At 46.9% G+C, this 25,150-nt stretch overlaps 1 protein-coding gene across 1 annotated transcript in view; it reads left to right on the top strand.

Moving 5' to 3' along the window:
* Positions 1–25,150, top strand: part of CDH1 (cadherin 1) — a 103,697-nt gene that overhangs the window by 45,313 nt on the left and 33,234 nt on the right. The window contains 1 exon segment of the mRNA XM_010355036.2: positions 24,783–25,006. Within this exon segment, the coding sequence (XP_010353338.1) occupies positions 24,783–25,006 (224 nt within the window).

Here is a 25,150-nt window from a genome sequence, read left to right on the forward strand (position 1 = left end):
TCTCAGCTAAAACTGCCTTTGCTCTAAGTCACCTTCATTGCCTTTGACATGGCACCCCACTGCCTCCAGCACTCCCTCCTTATCCTTCCTCCCTGTTTATTTTATTATTTTTTATTTATTTATTTTGAGACAGAGTCTCCCTTTGTCACTCAGGCTGGAGTGCAATGGCGTGATCTTGGCTCACTGAAACCTCTGCCTCCTGGTTTCAAGTGATTCTCCTGCCTCAGCCTCCCAAGTAGCTGGGATTACAGGTGTGCGCCACCGTGCCTGGCTAATTTTTGTATTTATAGTAGAGACGGGGTTTCACCATGTTGGCCAGGCTGCTCTTGAACTCCTGATTTCAAGTGATCTACCCATCTCGACCTCAAAGTGCTGGGATTACAGGCGTGAGCCACCATGCCCAGCCCCTGTTTTATTGTTTTCTCTACAGCGTTTACTACCTTATTGTATGTTTTTGGCTAAGGGACCTTGGAGTCAACCCCAGGAGAACAATGCTGAGGAACCAGGAGCGGCTCTCCCATAACTTCACACATCTTCTAAAGCTGGCTAGGACTGCACTTCATTCTCATGATTTCATGCCCACGGTTACCTACAGGGTGTTACCTGAGCAGAGCAAGTGACATGAGGGTAGTTGGTGACAGAGTCAGAAGTAGCTGAGGCCTCACTGTAGAGAGCTGGGCTTTCATTCTGGGAGAAGTGAGTCTCTGGAGGACTCTGCACAGCAGTGGCTTATCATGGCCTGACCGAGGTTGTAGCAAGCTCACTGGGGCTATTGTGTAGAGAAGAGGCCGTAGCAACCTGGGCCAGAATTGGGAAGATTAAGGAGGCTACTGCAGTGGTCCAGGCGTCCAGAGATGAAACAGAGATAAATTGGGTCTGTGGGGAAAGAAGTGTCGGCTGACAAGCTGTTCTGTCTCTGTGTTCTCCTCTCCCCGCCCCTCTTTGCCCACCCTGTCCCCATTCCTCAGCTGTGCTTTGTATTTTGTAATTCACAGCACTCAAAGCACTCACGCAGGAGGCCTGACATTATTTATCTGGTTTGAGTTGGGGGTGGGGGTATTGGAAACAATTAGACATTGTGGTCTCAGTTGCCTCCCCTTCATTCTCCCACCTCTCCCACACACCCACAGCACTCATTTTAACCCCTCAGTATGTCTTTTCATTTTTCCTTCTTTCTTTTTTAGAGTTAGGGTCTCACTCTGTCATCCAGGCTGGAGTGCAATGGTGTGATCACGGCTCATTGCAGCCTTGACCTCCTGGGCTCAACCAATTAACCCCACCTCAGCCTGCCCAGTAATTGGGACTACGGGAGCATGCCACCACACCTGGCTAATTTTTTCTCTTTTTAGAGATGTGGTCTCGCCATGTTGCCCAGGTTGGTGTCGAACTCCTGAGCTCAAGCGATCCACCCCGCCTTGGATTACAGGCATGCACCACCATGCCCGGCCAATTTTTAAATTTTTTGTAGAGACGGGGGTCTCACTATGTTGCCCAGTCTGGTCTCAAACTCCTGGACTCAAGTGATCCTCCTGCCTCAGCCTCCCAAAGTGCTGGGATTTACAGGCCTGAGCAATCATGCCCGGTCCCCTCTGGATGTCTTTAATCCAGAAATCCCCTTTGGGATCTGAGACTCTTTGAGAGACTGTTGAAGGCCAAGGAGCCTCTCACAAGTACCCATATCTTAACCCACAGTTCCAGGGGCCCACATCTTCCTTGACGCCCTCACTAGCCCAAACCTTGGCTCAAGTCCTAGGTGCTCACTGCTAAAGCCTCAAGGAGGGGGTCAGGAAAGCAGAACAGCAGCCCAGGAAACTCCTTTCATGGCCACAGAGATGTTTCCAGATGGCCTGAGAAGGGAGTGGTTGAGGTGGGCAGCTGTTGTTCCCCATGGTATCAAACCTTTGATCAAGAGGGGTGGAGAGGCCGGGCGCGGTGGCTCAAGCCTGTAATCCCAGCACTTTGGGAGGCCGAGACGGGCGGATCACAAGGTCAGGAGATCGAGACCATCCTGGCTAACACGGTGAAACCCCGTCTCTACTAAAAAATACAAAAAACTAGCCGGGCAAGGTGGCGGGCGCCTGTAGTCCCAGCTACTCGGGAGGCTGAGGCAGGAGAATGGCGTAAACCCGGGAGGCGGAGCTTGCAGTGAGCTGAGATCTGGCCACGGCACTCCAGCCCAGGCGACAGAGCGAGACTCTGTCTCAAAAAAAAAAAAAAAAAAAAGAGAGGGTGGAGAAGGATTGACTTTCTCAAGTTCAGGACTTCCTTCTGGCTCCACAGGCACCCCCTACAGGCAAAGGACCACCACACCCAAAGGCAGGAGTGGCCAATCCTGAGGGCGTGGATAGGGGCCACAGGGAAGCAGTTCACGCCCTCAGGATTTGACTCTACAGGGAAGGCCCTGGGGATGTTGCCCTGTCCAGGAACCTGCACATCCACCTTGGGGGCACTAACTGTCCTTAGGGTGACCTCAGAGGCAGTTGCAGAAGTTTCCAGTTCTGCAAAAGCCATCTGTGGCAGAACGGGAGCAGCAGTTTACCACATACAAACTCTTCAAATGTTCCCATCAGCTGTGACAGGTGGGGGTCACTCTGTAGTTGAAGAGGAAACTAAGACTTAAGCGTTACTGAACTTTCCTGGAGTTAACACAGCTAGTCAGAGGCACAGTTCGCATTAAAGTCCACGTTATCTAGACTCCAGGCCTAAGCACTGACCATTAGTGCTCTATGAGGCAGCACCTGGTGAAGCCACTTGTGCTTTGAGAGGGGCGTTCAGAAGGCTGCAGCCTAGTTCTGTGTAGGGTCAGATTATCTTGTTTTTCTTCTCTCCGCTGGCCCACATCTTACCCTCTGGTGCCATTGTGACCGATCCTTTGCAAAGGAGTCAGCACTAGAAATGTTGACAATGGCCGGGCGCGGTGGCTCAAGCCTGTAATCCCAGCACTTTGGGAGGCCGAGACGGGCGGATCACGAGGTCAGGAGATCGAAACCATCCTGGCTAACACGGTGAAACCCCGTCTCTACTAAAAATACAAAAAACTAGCCGGGCGAGGTGGCGGCGCCTGTAGTCCCAGCTACTCGGGAGGCTGAGGCAGGAGAATGGCGGGAACCCGGGAGGCGGAGCTTGCAGTGAGCTGAGATCTGGCCACTGCACTCCAGCCTGGGTGACAGAGCGAGACTCCGTCTCAAAAAAAAAAAAAAAAAAAAAAAAAAAAAAGAAATGTTGACAATGAGTCCGTTTCCTGCCCCTCACCCCACACAGGGCTCCTTCCCATCCTTGCCCCTCCGCCTCTGGACCAGCTCCATGGGTCAGTGTTCCTCTTAGAGCATGACTCTTAGAAAGAAAAACAGCACTTACATTGAGATCATTAGATTGCAACCCTGAGAATGTACTTATCAAACCACAAATAGAATCAGAGAAGGACTATATGGTCTCCCATATCCTGAGTGTCTCATTTCTGAAAATGCAACTGAAATCTGGTTTTGGAAGCCACATCACATGTTACCCTTTGAGATTATGGTCAACTGAACACCCATCCCTCCTTTGGTTCAACCCTCTCATTAAAGAAAAGAAAAAGGGCCAGGAGTGGTGGCTCACTCTTGTAATCCTAGCACTTTGGGAGGCCGAGGCAGGCAGATATCCTGAGCTCAGGAGTTTGAGACCAGCCTGGGTAACATGGCGAAACCCCGTCTCTACTAAAAATACAAAAATTAGCCGGGCGTGGTGGCTCATGCCTGTAATCCTAGCTACTTGGGAGGCTGAGGCACGAGAATCGCTTGAACCCAGGAGGTGGAGGTTGCAGTGAGCTGAGATTGCAGCACTGCACTCCAGCCTGGGTGACAGAGTGTCTCAAAAAAAAAAAAAAAAAAAAAAGAAAAGAAAAAGAAAAGCGTTTGTATATGTGAACATGGGAAAACAAATAGAAGCCAATTTAAATGGTACCTAAGAGCCTAAAAGCGTCCGCCTGTCAGCAGTTCATCTGAGACAAGCACTGTTGCCGGTTTCTTATTTCCTTCTGAAGATATTCTAAGCCTATTCCCTATCCCATTTAGCTTTGTGCTCTTTAAAGACAGATTCTTCCCATGTTATTACATATACACTTAACTTGATTCTTTTTTAAACAGCTCCCTCATTCATTTTATTTATTTATTTTGAGACAGAGTCTCGCTCTGTCACCCAGGCTGGAGTGCAGTAGCATGATCTGGACTCAGTGCAACCCCCACCTCCCGGGTTCAAGCAATTCTCATGCCTCAGCCTCCCTTGTAGCTGGGACTACAGGCACCCACCACCATGCCTGGCTAACTTTTGTATTTTTAGTAGAGATGGGGTTTTGCCATGTTGGCCAGGCTGGTCTTGAACTCCTGACCTCAAGCGATCTGCCCAACTGGGCCTCCCAAACTGCTGGGATTTAGGCATGAGCCACCGTGCCTGGTCCCTCACGGTTTTTAATTTTTGCATCATTTTCCATTGAGTGGATGCCCATCATTGATTTACCCAGCCCTCTGTCAATGATGTGTCTGTCTTTTGCCACCATAAACAAGCTTGTAGTGGCCCTCTGTATATCTGCCCTTATGCAATGTGTGAGTCCCTCTGTGAGGTGAAGTCCTAAAATTGGGCTTTGCTGAAAGAAAGGATTTATGCATGTAAAGTCTGTAAACATGATCAGAATGTTCTCTTAAAAAGCCATACTGGTTCCTACTTGCCATGACGTCCAAGGTGTTTGAGCCCCACATCCTTGCTGGTACAGTTCTACCTCTGTGCCTTACAGATGATAAAACGAACCCAGAAAAAATGCAAGGGGCTTGCCTGACACTCTCCAGGAAGAACCTGGTCATCTGACTCTGGTCAACTGGCATCCAGCATGTTTTTTGCTAGACCAGCTGACTAGCATCTGCCGGCCGTACCCCCTTCCCTCTCCCATCATGTGTGGGTCATCTTCCTTTCCACCACTCACACAGACCCCTCCCTCTGGTCTCCTGCATCCTGCATTGCTAAGATTCTCAGAGGGGTGCCAGTCCTCTGGGAGTGGTTGCAAAGAGCCTTCTGACTGGTTGACAGCTTACTCCCTAAGTCCTCTGAGTGTTTGTAAAAATATAATGTTTCCTCCTGTGGAGTAAATTGTAAGCTGTTCACATGTGGTCCCCTACTGTTTTTTTTTCTTGATCTTTTGCATGTTTGTTTTTTTTTTTTTTAACTTTTTTATTATTTCAATAGGTTTTTGGGGAGCAGGTGGTGTTGGTTACGTGAATAAGTTCTTTAGTGGTGATTTCTGAGATTTTGGTGCACCCATCATCGGAGCAGTGTACACTGTACCTGTGTACACTGTGTAGTCTTTTATCCCTCACCCCCTTCCCACCCTTTCCCCTAAAATCCCCAAAGTCCATTGTATCATTTTTATGCCTTTGCATCCTCATAGCTTAGCTCCCACTTATGAGTGAGAACATACAATGTTTGGTTTTCCATTCCTGAGTTACTTCACTTAGAATACTAACCTCCAATTCCATTCTTTTTTTTTTTTTAACAGCTTCAGTTCCCAGGTCCAGTGTTTCCTGTCTCTAATCCCAGTGACTCAGGAGGGTGAGGCAGGAGGGGGCCGCTCCTACCCTCTTGTTTGGTCATTTTAGCAGATGACTTTCACCCTCATGCCTGTTGCACTGTGATTGCAAGAAGGAATTATTTTTAACTTTATGAATAGGTCATATGTTCACATGGGCACCATTGAAAAAAATCAAATAATCTAAAAAGTATACAATGAAAAGTTCTTCTCCCACCCTGTCCCCCTTTGGTCTAATAACATGCCTCCCCCATACCTAAAATCTCACTTGTTAGTGTCTTTTAAAGTTCTGTATGTAACTATAAACAAATATGAACATATATTCTTTGAGACAGAGTCGTATTCTTTTTTTAATTTTGAGATGGAGTCTCGCTCTGTCACCCAGGCTGGAGTACAGTGGCGCGATCTTGTCTCAGTGCAACCTCTGCCTCTCAGGATCAAGCGATTCTCCTACCTCAGCCTCCCAAGAAGCTGAGACTACAGGCATGCCCTACCATGCCCGGCTAAGTTTTGTATTTTTAGTTGAAACGGGGTTTTACCATGTTAGCCAGGCTGGTCTCCAACTCCTGACCTCAAGTGATCCACCCACCTCAGCTTCCCAAAGTGCTAGGATTATAGGTGTGAGCCACCATGCCTGATCAAGACAGAGTCTTGTTCTGTGGCCCAGGCTGGAGTACAGTTGTGCAGTCATGGCTCACTGCAGACTCAAACTCCTGGGTTCAAGCGAACCTCCTGCCCCAGCCTCCCAAAATGCTGGCATTACAGGCATAAACTTATTTCTTATTCCCTTCTTTTTAGTTACACAAAAGATAGCGCTGCTTTGCACTTGGTTTTATCAGCAAGCAATAATGTATCTTGAAGATCATTCCCCTGCAGAGCATAAGGAGCTTTTTTTTTTTTATAGGTTCGTAGTATTTCATTGCAAGGAAATTCCATAATTTAATCCTCTAATGATGGCTATTTGGGCTGTCGCCCATGTTTTGCTAGCACAAACAATGCCTTAGTGAATAACCTTTTACATACATCATTTTTGTGTGTAAGCTTTCCAATTTCACATTGGAAAATGGGAACAGGCCAGGTAGATGGCCCATGGAGTCTTTCTGCAAGAGCAGCAACCAGGAAAATAAAAGGCTGGAGAACCACTGCTGGAACAGGTGCCCCATCTCCTTGTGGTGGTAGCAACAGTACCACAGCATCTTGTGAGTGACCTGTGGCTGTCCTCTAGCATATGCCACAGTCGGATTCTGGTACCTGTGGGTCGCTCTTCTTCATGCTCTTTTCTTTTCTTATTATTTTTGCCTACTTGGAATTCTTTTTTTTTAAATTTGAGACAGTCTTGCTCTGTCGTCCAGGCTGGAGTGCAGTGGTGCGATATTGGCTCACTGCAACCTCCGCATCCTGGGTTCAAGAGATTCTCCTGCCTCAGCCTCCCGAGTAGCTGGGATTACAGGCGCCCTGCCACCATTCCCGGCTAATTTTTGCTTTTTTAGTAGAGACGGGGTTTCACCATGATGACCAGGCTGGTCTCGAACCCCTGACCTCTGGTGATCCATGTGCCTTGGCCTCCCAAAGTGCTGGGATTACAGGGGTGAGCCACTGTGCCTGACCCTACTTGGAATTCTTGAAGTGAGCACCCCAGTCTGAGATCTTTCTGCTATCTTTTTTTCTTTTTCTTTCTTTTTTTCTTTTTTGGTATTCAGAAGGATGCAGCATGGGTTGTAGGCTTCATTTCTCAGGAGACTGAGCAAAGGCACACATATAGTCTGAGCAGTTACCTTTCCAGGCAGTCAGAGTAGATTCAGCAAATGCTCTTGGAAACAGCTGCCTTTCCCATCAATTGCTTATTTGTTCTTGATAATGAAAAATGATGCTAGCATCCATTAAAAGAGAAGAGGCACCCTCTTATGAGTTCTATTGGACAAGTGAGCACTTGTTGTGCAGTCATCTGCAAGCGCATGTGACCTGGAGACTGTGGGAAATGCCTCACTTCGCAGCATTGGCTCCCAGCTCTTCTCTTGAGCGCTGTTTGAGTTTTGTTCCAAAGGTCAGAGGCAGAGGGTCCAAGCTTTTCCAGCACAGCCCACATCTGAAAGTAGTGCAAGCCTCATATTCATTCTTTGTAGAAGGTTTCCAGATCTTGTTCTTGAGTTATTGAATGATTCAAAGGTTCTGAATTCCACAACGGCTTCCTGTGTTTTTGCAGCCAGATTCAGCACATTTTGGGGTCGGTCGGCCAGTGCTTAGAAAATGTGGCCCGACATTGATGCGTGTTTATATGTGGGTTGTGTTTTTTATAGAGAATAAATCTGTGGTTACTTTTACCCATCCCATATTGCTGTTAACTACCTCTGGAATTTCTCTCCCTCCGCAAGCCTAGTGCTGAAGAACAGAAGTTTTGGTGCTGGCTGGTTCTGGGGCGCATGTTCCTTCAGAGGCTGACCTGCTTTGTGACCTTGACAAGGCCCTGACCTTGAGCAAATGACTTAAGCCTTTCGCCTCCTTTGCTCAGCATTAAGGGGGTTAAAAACCCTACCTGCCTCACAGCAACATAGGAGTCAATGTAAAGTGCACAGTTCCCACACGTAATGACTGTCATCGTGAATATTTACTCTCAAAAAGATTTTTTGTTTTTAGTTTTTAGTTGTTGATTTTTTTTATTTTTTTTTATTTTTATTTTTATTTTTTTTTGAGACGGAGTCTCGCTCTGTCGCCCGGGCTGGAGTGCAGTGGCCGGATCTCCGCTCACTGCAAGCTCCGCCTCCCGGGTTCACGCCATTCTCCTGCCTCAGCCTCCCGAGTAGCTGGGACTACAGGCGCCCGCCACCTTGCCCGGCTAGTTTTTTGTATTTTTTAGTAGAGACGGGGTTTCACCGTGTTAGCCAGGATGGTCTCGATCTCCTGACCTCGTGATCCGCCCGTCTCGGCCTCGCAAAGTGCTGGGATTACAGGCTTGAGCCACCGCGCCCGGCCTTTTTTATTTTTTTAATAGAGATGAGATCCTACTAGGTTGCCCAGGCTGGTCTCAAACTCCTGGCCTCAAGTGATCCTCCCACCTCAGTCTTCCAAAGTGCTGGGATTATAGGTGTGAACCACCATGCCCAGCCTATAACTATTGTTTATTTTATTTTATTTTTTTGGAGACAGAGTCTTGCTTTGTCGTCCAGGCTGGAGTGCAGTGGTGCAATCTCAGCTCACTGCAACCTCTGCCTCCCAGGTTCAAGCAGTTCTCTCAAGTAGCTGGGATTATAGGCACCCACCTCCATACCTGGGTATTTTTTTTTTTTTTTGAGACAGAGTTTCGTTCTTGTTGCCCAGGCTGGAGTGCAATGGCGCCATCTTGGCTCACCACAACTTCCGCCTCCTGGGTTCAAGCAATTCTCCTGCCTCAGCATCCTGAATAACTGGGATTATAGGCATGTGCCACCATGCCCGGCTAATTTTTTGTGTTTTTAGTAGAGATGAGGTTTCACCATGTTGGCCAGGCCACTCCTGGCCTCAAGTGATTCACCCGCCTTGGCCTCCCAAAGTGCTGGGATTACAGGTGTGAGCCACTGCACCCAGCCTACTGTTAATTAAGAATTGTTTATGGCTTCTCTTCTCTGCACTTTTTCATAACCTTGGCATTTTTGGGTGCCTGGATTGTTTCATTTTTGAACCATAGGACTTTGACTCATGGGGTATTCCCCAAGAGACCCTAATAGCTATGTATTTCTTACTGGTTCATTGAGATTTAATTTACATATCACACAATTTACCCACTGTAAGTGTACAGTTAGATAATTTTTATAAATATACACAGCTGTTCAGCTGTCACCACAATCCAGTTTTAGAATACTTCTACCCCCTCCCAAGTTCCCTTGGGCCTACTGGTAGTTAAGCCTAGCTCAGCTCCAGACAACCATTGATCTGCTTGTTGTCTATAGATTTCTGGATTTTTCATATGAACTGTGTACGTTGGTGAATAGCTTCTTTCACTCAGTGTAATGCTTTTAAGGTTCATCTATGCTACTGCGTTTTGCAGTGTTTGATCCTTTTTATTGCCGAGTAGCTATACCGTATTTTACCCATCCTAATCACTTTATAGGTTGACTATATATAACTATAAGTTGTTTTTTTAAATGGGTAAATGTGAAATAAGAAGAAAGTTGGGGGCGGGTGCGGTGGCTCACGCCTGTAATCTCAACATTTTGGGAGTCTGAGATGGGTGGATCACAAGGTCAGGAGTTCAAGACCAGCCTGGCCAACATGGAGAAACCCCATCTCTACTAAAAAAACAAAAAAATTAGCCGGGTATGGTGGTGTGCACCTGTAATCCCAGCTACTAGGGAGGCTGAGGCAGGAGAATCACTTGAACCCAGGAGGCGGAGGTTGCAGTGAGCTGAGATCATGCCACTCCACTCCAGCCTGGGTGGCAGAGCAAGACTCTGTCTCAAAAAATGAATGAATGGATAAAAGAAAAGAAAAGAAAAGAAAGTTGGACAGGAAGATCCGTTCTCACTTTGTCACCCAAGCTGGAGTGCAGTGGCACAAAAATGACTCACTGCAGCCTCGATGTCCCAGCTCAAGTGATCCTCCCACCTAAGCCCCGCCAGGTAATGGAGACTACAGGTGCATGCCACCATGCCCAGCTAATTTTTTTGTATTATTTGTAGAGATGGGCTCTCCCCATGTTGCCCAGGCTGGTCTTGACTGGACCTGGACTCAAACGATCCACCCACTTCAGCCTCCCCAAAGTGCTGGGATTACAGGCATGAGCCATCGCATCTGGCCAGCTGTTTAAAAATAGAATAATGCCCAGAACCTAATTTTGGAGAAACAGGATGTAAAGAGATGCAGGACAAGGGAGTAAATGAATTAGGAAAGGGATGTAGACCAGGATCTGAAGGACATATAGCAGGTGTTAGCAGTGATCTCTGCACAGATGGGCTTGTGAATACTTTGTGTGATTGGCTCATCCTTTTTTTTTTTTTTTGGTAACAGCTTTATGGAAACATAATCCACATAGCATACATTACACCATTTAAAGTGTAGAATTTAACAGTGTCCCTTATAGTCACAGACTTAAGCAAGCATCACCACAATCAATTTCGTAACATTTTCATCACCTCCAGAAGAAATCCCTCACTCCTTAGTTGCTACTGCCCCAGCCCTGGACATCTGGATTCAGTTAGTCTGAGGCAGGGCCCTGGCTGAGTATTTTTAAAAAGTGCCCCAGCAGGCTGGGCCTGGTGGCTCATGCCTGTAATCCCAGCACTTTGGGAGGCTGGAGGTTGGGAGTTCGAGACCAGCCTGACCAACGTGGAGAAACCCTGTCTCTAGTAAAAATACAAAATTAGCCGGGTGTGGTGGGGCACACCTGTAATCCCAGCTACTCAGGAGGCTGAGGCAGGAGAATCACTTGAACTCGGGAGGCAGAGGTTGCCGTGAGCCGAGATCATGCCACTGCACTCCAGCCTGGACAACAAGAGCAAAACTCCATCTCAAAAAAACAAAAACAAAAAACAACAGCAACAAAAACCAGAAAAGTCTCTGTGTGGCACGTTAGACCCTGGACGGAAATGATATTAGGAGGCATTTCGGTGCATGCTTTATTTCACCAGTGGGAATCTAAGCCTTACCACTGTCTGTGAGTGCCCAGGACTTGTTCTCCCACATCTGAGGCCTGTCAGCTGCCCTTTCCTGCACGGGACAGCAGGGAGAGAGGGGAGAAGGGATTTAGCAGCTTTGGAATTCAGTACCTGGGGCCTCCCTTGCCTCGGGGAATCCAACAGAAAGAAAAAGGAGGAAGAAACTGTGACGATTTTCTTTCTAATCATTAAGCAAACAGTTCCTAGAGTTGCCCACCCTGACCACAAGAATGTTCCTGGGTTGTAGTCCATGAAAATGATCAGTTATGGCCTCTGTTTTGGCAGACAGGCTGTGTGTTACGCATGCAGCCACAACTGGGACGAGAAAGCTCCTCCAATTTGCTGTGGAACCCAGAGGGCCTCCCCATTCTCCTTACTCTTTTTGAGGAAATCAAACACATTTCTCTCCCTAAGACAGGTGGGGAAGCAGTCCCCCTCCAGCCTCCGCCTCTGCAGGAGGCCTAATGTCGCTGCCAGCTCCTTGCTAGAATGGAGATGAGTCGCTTCTCTCTCCTCTTCTTTAAAACAAATTGAGATGAGATTCCTTGCCAGTTGGTGTTGACTCTGGAAAATTGAAACCAAGCAGTTGGTTTTGACTTGAGCAGAGAAGCAACCCCAGCTTCTCCAGTCAAGGCACCAGATCCCAATCCAGGCAGGAATATTGAGATGAAACTGGGTGGGGTTGTTCATCAGTGGGCACACTGGCTGTTTCTGTACTCTCTGGGAGAGGCCTGGAAAGAGAAATGATTTAAAACTAAGTTCTCTTCTGGCCTTGTTGTCAAGAAGGGCATGGGGCATGGGGAGGCAATCTGGCCCTCAGGAACAAGAGCTAAGCTTTCTCATAGGCCTGTGCTAAAATCATGTTAATTCCACTTGAATGTTGGCCCTGGGTGGGCAGGAGTGGTTATCTGTTGTGCTTGTGGCTGGATCTTCAGTACTACAACAGGCTGCCCCCATGCAGGAGGCATGCACACAGTAGGTGTGCAGGCTTTGAGTAGACCTTGGAACTGTTCCCCCTCACACTGCTGCCTGCTCTCTCCCTTATGTTAGCACACAGCTTGAAACTGGGGCAGTCTCTTTCACTTCCCTTTATTCCCTCATATGCCCTAATATTCCCTAATGTCCTTTATATAGTAAGTTGTCCCGCCTCTCGCATAAAGCCCTTGGAAATTCCTTACCTGCTTATATTTATCTATTACACTTTTCATTCCTGATACTTTTGTTCTTTTTTTTTTTTTTGAGATAGCAATCTGTCGCCCAGGCTGGAGTCCAGTGGCACAGTCACAGCTCACTGCAGCCTCGACCTCCTGGGCTCAGGTGTTCCTCCTGCCTCAGCCTCCTAAGTAGCTGGGACTACAGACACGCACCCAGTTAATTTTTAATTTGTTGTAGAGATGGGGTCTTGCTGTGTTGCTCAGGCTAGTCTCGAATTCCTGGGCTCAAGTGATTCCCTCACCTTGGCCTCCCAAAGTGCTGGGATTACAGGCATGAGCTACCATGATTACCTATTGATTTATTTGTTAATTATCTCTTTGACATTGAAATGAAAGCCCCATGAGGTCAGGGACTTTGCTTTGTCCATTGCTGTATTTCTCAGGCCTTAGGATGATGCTTGACAAAGAGAGGAAGGGCTCGCTAAAGATTTACTGAAGGAAGAATCCTTGAAGCAATCCCTCAAAGGAGGTGGGGATGTCTGCCTTTTATATTTTGTTTGTTTATTTTTTTGAGATGGAGTCTCTCTCTGTTGCCCATGCTGGAGTGCAGTGGCATGATCTCAGCTCACCGCAACCTCCACCTCCCAGATTCAAGCGATTCTCCTGACTCAGTCTCCCAAGTAGCTGGGACTACAGGTGCACGCCACCACGCCTGGCTAATTTTTTGTATTTTTAATAGAGACAAGGTTTCACCATTTTGCCAGGCTGGTCTCAAACTCCTGACCTCCAGTGATCCACCTGCATCAGCCTCCCAAAGTGCTGGGATTACAGGCGTGAGCCATCGCGCCTGGTTGTCTGCCTTTTATAGAATGGGGGACCTGATGCTTGAAGGAGGTTAAAATAATTTGCCTATGGTGGCACCTATGAAGCAACACTGGGATTTGAACCCACCTCGGTCTGATGCCATTCACACGAATGTAAAAATATAAACACTGACTTTTTTTTCTTTTTTTTGAGATTGAATCTCACTGTGTCACCCAGGCTGGAGTGCAGTGGCATGATCCTGGCTAGCTAATTTTTGAATTTTTATAGAGATTGGGTTTCACCATGTTGATCAGGCTGGTCCCAAACTCCCGACCTCAGGTGATCCACCTGCCTCGGCCTCCCAAAGTGCAGTGATTACAGGCATGAGCCACCATACCCGGCCTAAACACTGACTTTTTTTTTTTTTTTTTTTTTTTTTTTTTTGAGATGAAGTCTTGCTCTGTTGCCCAGGCTGGAGGGCAGTGGCGCAATCTCGACTCACTGCAACCTCCACCTCCCGGGTTCAAGCAATTCTCCCGCCTCAGCCTCCCGAGTAGCTGGGATTACAGGCATGCACCACCACGCCCAGCTAATTTTTGTATTTTTAGTAGAGATGGAGTTTCACCATATTGGCCAAGCTGGTCTTGAACTCCTGACCTCAAGTGATCCACCCACCTCAGCCTCCCAAGTGGTGGGATTACAGGCGTGAGTCAGCACGCCTGGTGACACTGACTTTTAATCAATTCCAGAAGCGCCATTCATGACCCTTCCCCGCCGGGCTGGTTCCAATCAATCCCTGTGGTGTTTGCCGACAGAGAAGGAAACAGCATTTGTCCAAGCAGAACCATGGTTGGGAAATCAAAAAGACACCAGTTGCCAGTGTGACCAAGTCGCTTGAGTCATCTTAAACAAAGGGAAAAAGTCAAGGGCAATGGCTTACACCTTTAGCCTTGTTTCTCCCCCTTCACAAAGTAAAGGGTAAAGGGTCCTGGGCTAATTTTTCCTTAATCTTCATTGTAACTGTTTTCTCTCTCCACCCCTGTCTGCTTTGATGGGGACAGAAGCCAAGGGGACTTTGCTCCCTGCTTCCCATCCAGGCAGCGCTCATTGTTGACATCTGTTTTCAGGGTGTAGCTCAGTGAAGATAGAGACGATATATAATTTGTTCTGGGCACGTATGTTTGGGGGACGTTAGAAGGAACTTGATAAGCTTCATGCAAATAAACTTCCAGTCCCTGGGAACCCATGGGGGTTGCCTGTCAACAGGGGTGCAGGAGCCTCAGCTGCCGCCGTGAGAGCACATTGCATGGATGTTGTGGGCACGTTAAGAGGCATGGTTGTGCAACGTGATACTCCAACCTGCTTATCTTCCCTGGAAAAACGTTGCTGTTGACCGTTGGCAGTTTAGAGGAACTTTGACTTATTTCAGCTTGTGCAAAGTGGTAACATACAGCGAGACCTTTTTGAAACTGAAGTATAACACTTCCTCCTCTGTGTGGCTGGTGAAATATCCCTAGGCTTCGCTGAGGCCTGGAACTGGATTTCCAAGGCTCAGTTTTCATCCAAGAAGAGAGGGAGTGTGTATAATGATGCTTTTGCTGTTATTCTCATTCAAGTTACTCTCCACCTGCCCTGTTCTTTTGTGAGAAGTAACTTCTCAGTATCCATTCAGCCAGTAGACTTGTGAATGGCTCATCAGTACTAACAGACAGGCTGCCTGGTGAGTCCTGGCGGCTAAGTAGTATCAGACCACAGCTTCCATCACTTCATAGCTATGGGACTTGGTTAAGTTCATCTCTGTTTCCCCATTTATAAGAAAGGGATACAGCCAGGTGCGGTGGCTCACGCCTGTAATCCCAGTACTCTGGGAGACCGAGGTGGGTGGATCACAAGGTCAGAAGATCAAGACCATCCTGGCTAACACGGTGAAACCCCGTCTCTACTAAAAATAAAAAATAATTTAGCTGGGTGTGGTGGTGGGTACCTGTAGTCCCAGCTACTCCAGAGGTTGAGGCAGAATGGCGTGAACCTGGGAGTCGGAGCTTGCAGTGAGCCGAGATCACCCCACTGCTCCAGCCTGGGCAACAGAGCGAGACTCTGTGTCAAAAAAAAAAAAAAATAATAAAAGGGGATGCTGGCCAGGCACAGTGGCTCACGCCTGTAATCCCAGCACTTGGGGAAGCTAAGGTGGATGGATCGCTCAAGGCCAGGAGTTTAGGACCAGCCTGACCAAGATGGTGAAACCTCGTCTCTAGTGAAAAAATACAAAATTAGCTGGGCAGGATGGCGCACGCCTGTAATCCCAGCCACTTGGGAGGCTGAGGCAGGAGAATCCCTTGAACCCAGGAGGCAGGAGGCTGAGGCAGGAGAATCCCTTGAACCCAAGAGGCAGAAGTTGCAGTGAACTGAGATTGCACCACTACACTCCAGTGTGGGCAACAGAGCAAGACTCTGTCTCAAAAAATAAAAAAAGATGGGGGAATGCTAAAATCCCTACCACACAGGACTGCTTTATCTAATAAGGATATAGATTGTTGTTGTTGTCCATAGTTTTGTTTTTGTTTTTTGACACAAGGTCTCACTCTGTTGCCCAGGCTGAGTGCAGTGCTGCCATCACAGCTCACTGCAGCCTCGACCTCCTGGGCTCAAGCAATCCTCTTGTCTCAGCCTCCCGAGTAACTGGGACTACAGGCACACACCACTGCTCCCAGCTAATTTTTGACTTTTTGAGTTTTTTATAGAGACATGGTCTTGCTGTATTGCCCAGGGTGGTCTCAAACTCCTGGACACAAGCAATCCTCTTACCTCTGCCTCCCAAAGTGTTGGGTTACAGGCATGAGCCACCATACCCAGCCTTGTCCATAGTTCTTAGTAGCAAACGGACACACACCATTAGAGACTTATCAAATGAGAGTCAGTCTTCTTGGTGGAACTTGAATGTCCTTTTCAACATGCCCCAAGTGTGGACAAACTGGAGGCCTGATTGTTCGTTCTTTTGCATTTTTATTTTTAAAAATTCGTTATTTTAATTTTTATTACTATAATTTTAGAGATGGGGTCTTGCTTTGTCACCTAGGGTGGAGTGTGATGGTACAATCGTAGCACACTGCAGCCTCCAACTCCTGGGCTCAAACAACCTTTCTGCCTCAGCCTCCCTAATATCCGGGACTACAGGTGCACCAGCATGCTGGGCTAACTTTTTAGATTTTCTGTTTTTGGTAGAAAATGAGGCTTCTCTATGTTGCTCATGCTAGTCTTGCATTTGTAAACATAGAATTACATTTTCTGCTGAGCATGAGTGCTCAATAAACCTGTAATGTTTACTGATTTCATGAACGCTCATTAAAAGAACACATACCAGAATCCCCAGTGTCATCTAAGAAAATAGCCTGGAAGGAAATCTTATAGGCAGCAGTATCTGTGGAGATGGAGTTAGAAACACTATCCCTAACCAGCAAAAAGAAAAATGCCTAACTAGCTGAATGAGGCTGTCTCCCCAGGATTCCTTTCTTCCATCAAGTTAGATTTCATTTTTTTTTTTTTTTAATTTAAAAGATGGGGTCTCACTATGTTGCCCAGGCTAGTCTCAAACTCCTGGGCTCAAGTGATCCCCCTGCCTTGGCCTTGCAAAATACTGAAATTACAGGTGTGAGCCACCATGCCTGGCTAGTTCTCTGATTTTTTTTTTTTTTCTTTTTTTGAGATAGAGTCTTGCTCTGTCGCCTACACTGGAGTGGAATGGTGCAATCACGGCTCACTGCAACCTCTGCCTCCTGTGTTTGAGCAATTCTCCTGTCCCAGCCTCCTGAGTAGCTGGGATTACAGGCACCTGCCACAACTCCTGGCTAATTTTTCATATTTTTAGTAGAGACAGGCTTTCACCATGTTGACCAGGCTGGTCTTGAACTCCTGACCTCGGGTGATCCACCTGCCTTGGCCTCCCAAAGTGCTGGAATTATAGGCATGAGCCACCCCGCCCAGCCAGTTCTCTGATCTTGTCCTCCAGTTTTTGTGGATAACTGAGGCTGAGCTCTCAAGTTCAAATGGTCTTTGAATAAAGCAAATGCAGGCCGGGTGCAATAGCTCACGCTTGTAATCCCAGCACTTTGGGAGGCCGAGGTGGGTGGATCACGAGGTCAGGAGTTCGAGGTCATCCTGGCCAACATAGTGAAACCCCGTCTCTACTAAAAATACAAAAAATTAGCCGAGTGTAGTGGTGGGCGCCTGTAGTCCCAGCTGCTCGGGAGGCTGAGCCAGGAGAATGGCGTGAGCCCGGGAGGCGGCGGTTGCAGTGAGCTGAGATCGCGCCACTGCACTCCAGCCTGGGCGACAGAATAAGACTCCGTCTCAAAAAAAAAAAAAAAAATTAGCTGGGCATGGTGGTGGGCACCTGTAATCCTGGCTACTTAGGAGGCTGAAGCAAGAGAATCGCTTGAACCTGGGAGGTGGAGGTTGCAGGTGCCTGTAATTCCAGCTACTCGGGAGGCTGAGGCAGGAGAATGGCTTGAACCTGGGAGGCGGAGGGTGCAGTGAGTTGAGATCCTGCCATTGCACTCCAACCTGGGCGATGGTGCGAGATTCTGTCTTTAAAAAAAAAAATTGCTAAATGCAGTATTCTTTGGTGTTTGCTGTGGAAAAGAGGGAGGCAGTCCATAATGTGCCCTTTGGGTGCAGCGTGGGCAAAACACTGCTTCCAACTAGTTGTGTCTAAGACACTGGGTTATTCCACTGGTTACCAAATAACTCCACTATGGTTTGCTGCCTTTCATAGCAGGCCCCTGCCCTTAAAACCCAACATCTTCTGAAAATAATATAGAGGCTTTTGAGACTATCTTGTTTCTACCTACTCACATTCCAGTTATGGGACCCAGGCGGGCGTGGGAGAAGAAACGGGATCGTCAAAGTGGGACTGTTCCGTGTGGCACTGATGGCAATTTCAAGCAAGGAATGTTGCTGAGTGCTCAGAGCCTGCCCCGGGACCAAAAGCTTTTCATGAACTTGGGTTTCTTTTGTATTTGAACATCAGTCATCTCTCTTGTGGTCCTCTCTTGAAAGCTACTTTTGCCCAGTAGGCTAGAAAGTGGGGCACTATAGGTTTAATAACAGCAAATGCAGGGGTCACAGGGTGTTAAAAACACTTTTTAAAAGACATTCTTACTAGTTTTTGTCATAAAAAAGGAAAAAGGAATTCATTCTAATTGTAACAGGCAATATAGTACAAGGATATATAAGGAAAATATGTTGTTGTTGTTTTTAAACTGTCTCCTGGCCAGGCACGATACTTGTATCTGTAATCCCAGCACTTTGGGAGGCCGAGATCGGTGGATTGCTTGAGGCCAGGAGTTCAAGACCAGCCTGGGCAACATGGCAAAACCCCATCTTGTCTTGTAAACATAAAATTACATTTTCTGCTGAAATACAAGAAATACAAAAATTAGCTGGGTGTGGCAGTGCATGCTTAAAATAGAGCATGGCACATTGATATTCTACACATGTTTAAAATACTAATAAAATAGGCCAAGCATGGTGGCTCCTGCCTATAATCCCAGAACTTTGGGAGGTTGAGGCAGGCAGATCACCTGAGACCAGAAGTTCAAGACCAGGCTGGGCATCATAGCGAGACCCTGTCCCTACAAACAATAATTAAAAGTTAGCTGCAGTGGTGTACACCTGTAGTCTCAGCTACTCTGGAGGATAGGTGGGAGGATGGTTTGAGCCCAGGAAGCTGACGCTGCAGTGAGCCAGCGTTTGTGCCACTGCACTTTAGCCTGGGTGACAGAGTAAAACCCTTTCTCAAAAAATTAAAATGAGGCTGGGCGCAGTGATTCACTTCTGTAATCCCAGCACTTTGGGAGGCCAAAGCGGGAAGATTGCTTGAGCCCAGGAGTTTGAGACCAGCCTGGGCAACATAGTGAGACCCCATCTCTACAAAAAATAAAATTAGCCAGGCATGGTGGCATGTACCTGTAGCCCCAGCTACTCGGGAGGCTGAAGCAGGAGGATTGCTTGAGCCCAGAAAGCCAAGGCTGCAGTGAGCAGTATTTGCACCACTGCATTCCAACCTGAGTGACAGAGACTTGTCTCAAAAAGCACACAAATAAAATATGAATAAAATAGTTGACAAAAGCTAGTTGAAGCTTAGTTGAGGCTGCAGTTTTTGATGATGGCGATGATATTGTTGTGGTGAAAAGACTTTCCCAGCCGGGCGCAGTGGCTCACACCTATAATCCCAGCACTTTGGGAGGCAGAGGCAGGTGGATCACTTGAGGTCAGGAGTTTGAGACCAGGCTGGCCAACATGGTGAAACCTTGTCTCTACTAAAACTACAAGAATTAGCTGGGTTGCCAGGCACGGTGGCTCACGCCTGTAATCCCAGCACTTTGGGAGGCCGAGGCGGGCGGATCACGAGGTCAGGAGATCGAGACCATCCTGGGGAACACGGTGAAACCCTGTCTCTACTAAAAATACAAAAAAAATTAGCTGGGTGTGGTGGCTGGCGCCTGTAGGCCCAGCTGCTCGGGAGGCTGAGGCAGGAGAATGGCTTGAGCCCAGGAGGTGGAGATTGCAGTGAGCTGAGATCGCGCCACTGCATTCCAGCCTGGGCGACAGAACGAGAGTCCGTCTCAAAAAAAAAAAAAAAAGAAAATTAGCTGGGCACGGTAGTGGGCACCTGTAATCCCGGCTACTCAGGAGGCTGAAGCAGAAGAATCGCTTGAACCTGGGAGGCAGAGGTTGCAGTGAGCTGAGATTGCATCATTGCACTCCAGCCTGGGTGACAGAGTGAGATGCCGTCTCAAAAAAAAAAAAAAAAAAAAAAAAAAAAAAAAACTTTCCCACATAGAGATGGCCAGTAGTGGGGTCTTAGCTTTTTTTATTGGGATTTGGTTTTTACACCAAGTGACCAAATAAGTTTATGAAAGGTGGGCATGCTGGGTTAAAGAATACTTAGACCCTTGTTAGCTTTATTTTTGTTAGCTTTTTTTATGGACATGTCGAAATATACCCAGTCCCCATGTATTGATCCTCTAGTGTCAACATTTTGCTATTCTTCTTCCCTCCCACTTGCTAGGCTCAGAGACAGCCCAGCCCTTGCCAGGGCGACAGTGAGCTTCCCAGAGCCTTCCTAGAGCTGGAGAAACTTTCAGTCTTTCCTATAATTTCCTATAATCAGCCCAGGGGATCAGCTTGTGTGGGGAGATAATGAGTCTTATGAACACCTGGAATTCAGGTTGGGGCTCCCCGTCATATTGTCACTTCTCAAAGGGTAGGGCTTAACCACCATTCAGATGAGGTGCCCCAAAGCAGGTTAAGTGCCTTGGATTAAGTTATTTGCAAGACCATTTTCATTTTTTCAGGCCGCCACCCTTGGCAAGTCCAATCATGCTTGTCTCAGCTTTCACTGCCTGGATTTGGGAAGGCTGGAGAAAGGAATTCAGTGCAGTCCTCATTCCCTGTTTACATGACAAACCCCTAAAAATGACCCAGTTGCCTGCCCCATTACTTCTACTGGGGATTGGGGAGGGCTCTTTGAGGAGCATCTGGTTTTGCTAGTTTGAAGAAATTCCTATTTTAGACTTAAAATGATGGTATCTGACCATCCTTTAAGGACTTGGCATTTCTTCTTGATTCTTTCATCATCTTATGGCTCAGCTGTTCAGTTAACAAATACTTGTCTACCCAAATACACAACAATAATGTCACCTCTTCTATTTCCATTGCTTTTTAACTTAGAAAATGTCATCCCATTCACTGTCTTGGTCTTCACAAAATCCTGAAGAGGTAGGCTCAAACAGTGGCGATAACCTTTATGTTATAGTAGAGAAAGCCAAGGCCCATAGAGGTTTAGCCATTTGCTAAGGCCACCCAGCAAGAACATGGCAGAATCTGGGTTTATAATCCCGTCGCAGACCCTGGATCCAGCCCTTCCTTCCTCTGTCTTACCATCATTTATTATGGCTCCCCATGCTCACTCCATCCTTCTCTTCAAGTTGCGGAAGTGAGTTAGTTGTAGACCCAGTCTAAGGGCTGAGAAGGTAGGGGTTGGGGCATGGTGGTGATTTTTTCTTTTTTTCTTTTCTTTTCTTTTTTTTTTTTTTTTTTAGTGAACTGGGAGGGAGGGTCAGGTGGGTGACTCTTTGAATGACACAGCTCCCTTCCTATGAATGAACTCTTCCTGGTTTGGTTGCTCAGTTTATTTGTCAGGTACCAGACTCCCAGCTATTGCATGAGGTAGCCTCTGATCTCAGTCTTGGGATCCTAGCTTGGAGGCATAATCTTCCTTTTAAAAATAACCAAGGTTGGGGCCGGTCACGGTGACTCACTCATGTAATCCCAGCACTTCGGGAGGCCGAGGCGGGTGGATCACCTGAGGTCAGGAGTTTGAGACCAGCCTGGACAACATGGCAAAACCCTGTCTCTACTAAAATTACAAAAATTAGCCAGGTGTGGTGGCACACGCCTGTAATCCCAGGAGGCTGAGGTAGGAGAATCGCTAGAACCCAGGAGGTGGAGGTTGCAGTGAGCTAAGATTGTACCACTGCACTCCAGCCTGGGCAACAGAGTGAGACTGTCTCAAAAAAAAAATAAAATAAAAAATAAAAAAATAAACAAGTTTGGCCGGGCACACTGACTCACGCCTGTCATCCTAGCACTTTGGGAGGTCGAGGCAGGAAGACTGGCTGAGCCCAGGAGTTCTAGACCAGCCTGGGTAACATAACAAGACCCCATCTCTACGAAAAATATTATTAAAAAAAAAAAAAAAAGCTTTAATAGGGTCTCTCCAGAGAGAGGAAGAGCCAATCATGAGACTAACCCATGTTAAAGACCTGTGTCAGCTCTGCCGTTTAATGGTTACGGGATGTCAAGTAAATTTCTTTACCTCTGTGAGCCTCAGTTTCGTCTTCAAAATGGAGAAAATCGGGTACTTCCCCTCTCACCCCCCAAACATGGTCTTACTTTTCTCTGGCAAGGGCAGGGCTGTTGGCTTCAGAAATGTTTGCAAGGGTGGCCCCTGGTGGAAGAAATGAGAACCGCTGCCCAGGCGTCAGGGATGGCTTCAGGGCTGTCTGGCAGAAACCTGATCTTCATGTCTAGCCTTGTAAGATAGGACAGCAGGAATTTTTATAAAAGAGCACTTGGATGAAATAGAAATTCCATCAGACAATTATCTGAAAGGGAGGAAAACAGGCCAAGCTGAGAGTTTCCTAGAATGAATGATCTTATCGACTGTTCCCCTCTGCCTGGAAGCCTATTTGAGTCAGACTTCTGCAAGGCTGGCTCCTTCAGGTCCCAGCTCAGATGGTCCTACCTCAGAAAGGCCTGCCCTCACCATTGCAATAGATGTTACATCTTCAGCAAACTCCCTTCTCCTCTGCCACTCTTATATCACCCTCTTTTATTTTAATTTCTTTCTGTTACTTACCACTGCCTGAAATTATAAGTTCCTGTCTTTGTCCATCTCTTCCTCAGTAGTGTAAGCTCAATGACAGCAAGAACCTTAATTATCTTCGTCATGATTTGTCCTCACAGACCAACAGTGTCTGGCATAGAGCTTGATGGTTACCTATTTGAATGAGTCCTTTGAGATTCTAATGTATAGTGTAGATGCTTCAACCACAGCTTCTCCAGCTTTAGGGTATTAATACTTTTTAAAGTTTTAATTACTTTATTTATTTTTTGAGATAGAGTCTCGCTCTGTTGCCCAGGCTGGAGTGCAGTGGCACCATCTCAGCTCACTGCAACCTCCACCTTCCAGGTTCAAGAGATTCTCCTGTCTCAGCTTCCCAAGTAGCTAGAATTACAAGCGCCCGCCACTACACCTGGCTAATGTTTTGTGTGTGTGTGTGTGTGTGTGTGTGTGTGTGTGTGTGTGTTTGGTAGAGACAGGGTTTTTGTCATATTGGCTAGGCTGGCCTCAAACTCCTGACCTCAAGTGATCTGTCTACCTCAGCCTCCCAAAGTGCTGGGGTTACAGGCATGAACCACTGTGCCTAGCTTTTTTTGGACAGGATCTCACTCTATTGCCTAGGCTGGAGTGCAGTGGTGCGATCATGGCTCACTGCCACCTCAATCTTCTGGGCTCAAGTGATCCTCCCACTTCATCTTCTCAAGTAGCTGGAACCACAGCTGTGTACCACCACGGCCAGCTAATTTTATTTTTATTTTTTGTAGAGATAGGGTCTCTTTATGTAGCTCAGGCTGGTCTCAAGTTCTTAGGCTCAAATGATCCACCCGCCTCAGCCTCCCAAAGTGCTGGAATTACAGGCATGAGCCACTGTGCCTGGCCGATATTAATACTTTTAAAAGTTTTAATACTTTAATAGCTATAGAGCTTTAAGTAGTTTTGTCTCTAAGCCATTGATCATAATGTTCTCCACCCAAGTAGTCCTTTTCTGTCTTTTGCATTTGTCTTGCTACCCTGCATGATCAGGTTAAAGATTTTTTCCTATGAAACCTTCACCATCTCTCCAAACTGACAGTGATTAGTTGATCAGTTTCTCCTCTGTGCCCTAGGCTGCAAGTAGGTAACACCTCTTTGTTCCTCAGACAATATTCATGTAATCAGCACTCAGTAACTATTGACTTATCAGTGACTTTTGTGGAATACTCATGGGGGCTGAATCAATGATTAATCAAAGCTACATTTGTCTTAAAATTTTTGTTTAACAAACTAATATAATGCTTATTATGTGCAAGACGCTGTTCTATGTACCTTAAAACAATCCCAGTAGATAGTTACTATTGTTGCCATCATTCTACAGATAGGTAGACTGAGGCACAGAGAGATTAAGTAACTTGCCCGAAGTCACAGAGCTCATAAGTGGCAGAGCTGGGACTTAAACCAGGCAGTTTGGACCAGAGTCTACTTTTAACCATTACTGCATGCTGGCTGTCTCATTATCTGCCACTGTTGTTCTAAATGTAAATGGCTTATTTAAATGTAGATTACCCAGAGCATCTCACTGTACCTTAGGCACTAACTTCTGGATACAATAGGTCTTCAGTCTCAGTTATTTTAGTGATCTGTTCTCATGCTGACTGACAAGGGCCATTGGACGGAGCAGCCTCCTTTTTTCGTTGTTATTGAAAAAGAGAAATTACTTTCGTCTTTTTTGAGTCTCACTCTGTTGCCCAGGCTGGAGTGCAGTGGTGCGATCTTGGCTCACTGCAACCTCCGCCTCCCAGGTTCAAGCGATTCTCCTGCCTCAGCCTCCCGAGTAGCTGGGATTACAGGCACCTACCACCACGCCTGGCTAATTTTTGTACTTTTAGTAGAGATGGGCTTTCACCATGTTGGACCAGGCTGGTCTCAAGCTCCTGACCTCAAATGACCCACCCACGTCAGCCTCCTAAAGTGCTGGGATTACAGGCATGAGCCCCCACACCCAGCCGATAAGTTGCTTTCTAGACAAGATAATATTTCAATTGACAAGAAGATGAGAAAGAAATCAGAGCACGAGGAAGGCATCCTGTAATTGTGAAGAACATTACGGTGATGGCTTTGTTGTTCTGTCACTGGATTATGGTTTGTTTTGGTTGTGTTTGGTTTTGTGGGGGGATTCCCACAAGTTTGCTCTTTGGAGAAGGAATGCTCTTGTCTTTAATCTGTCCAATTTCCTAATCTCTGTGATTTCTGCCCTGCAGTGAGTTTTGAAGATTGCACCGGTCGACAAAGGACAGCCTATTTTTCCCTCGACACCCGATTCAAAGTGGGCCCAGACGGTGTGATTACAGTCAAAAGGCCTCTACAGTTTCATAACCCACAGATCCATTTCTTGGTCTACGCCTGGGACTCCACCTACAGAAAGTTTTCCACCAAAGTCACGCTGAATACAGTGGGGCACCACAGCCGCCCCCCGCCCCTTCATGTATGTTGGCATTTTTCTGAGAAGTTCGCTGTTGTTTTAGTGCACTATCTGATCCAGGTTTCTCAGCCTTGGTACCGTTGCCATTTTGTACTGGATGATTTTGTGTTGCAGGGGTTGTCCTGTGCACCATGTAGGATGTTTAGC

Source organism: Rhinopithecus roxellana, chromosome 20 (assembly GCF_007565055.1).
Source record: "Rhinopithecus roxellana isolate Shanxi Qingling chromosome 20, ASM756505v1, whole genome shotgun sequence".
NCBI lineage: Eukaryota > Metazoa > Chordata > Mammalia > Primates > Cercopithecidae > Rhinopithecus > Rhinopithecus roxellana.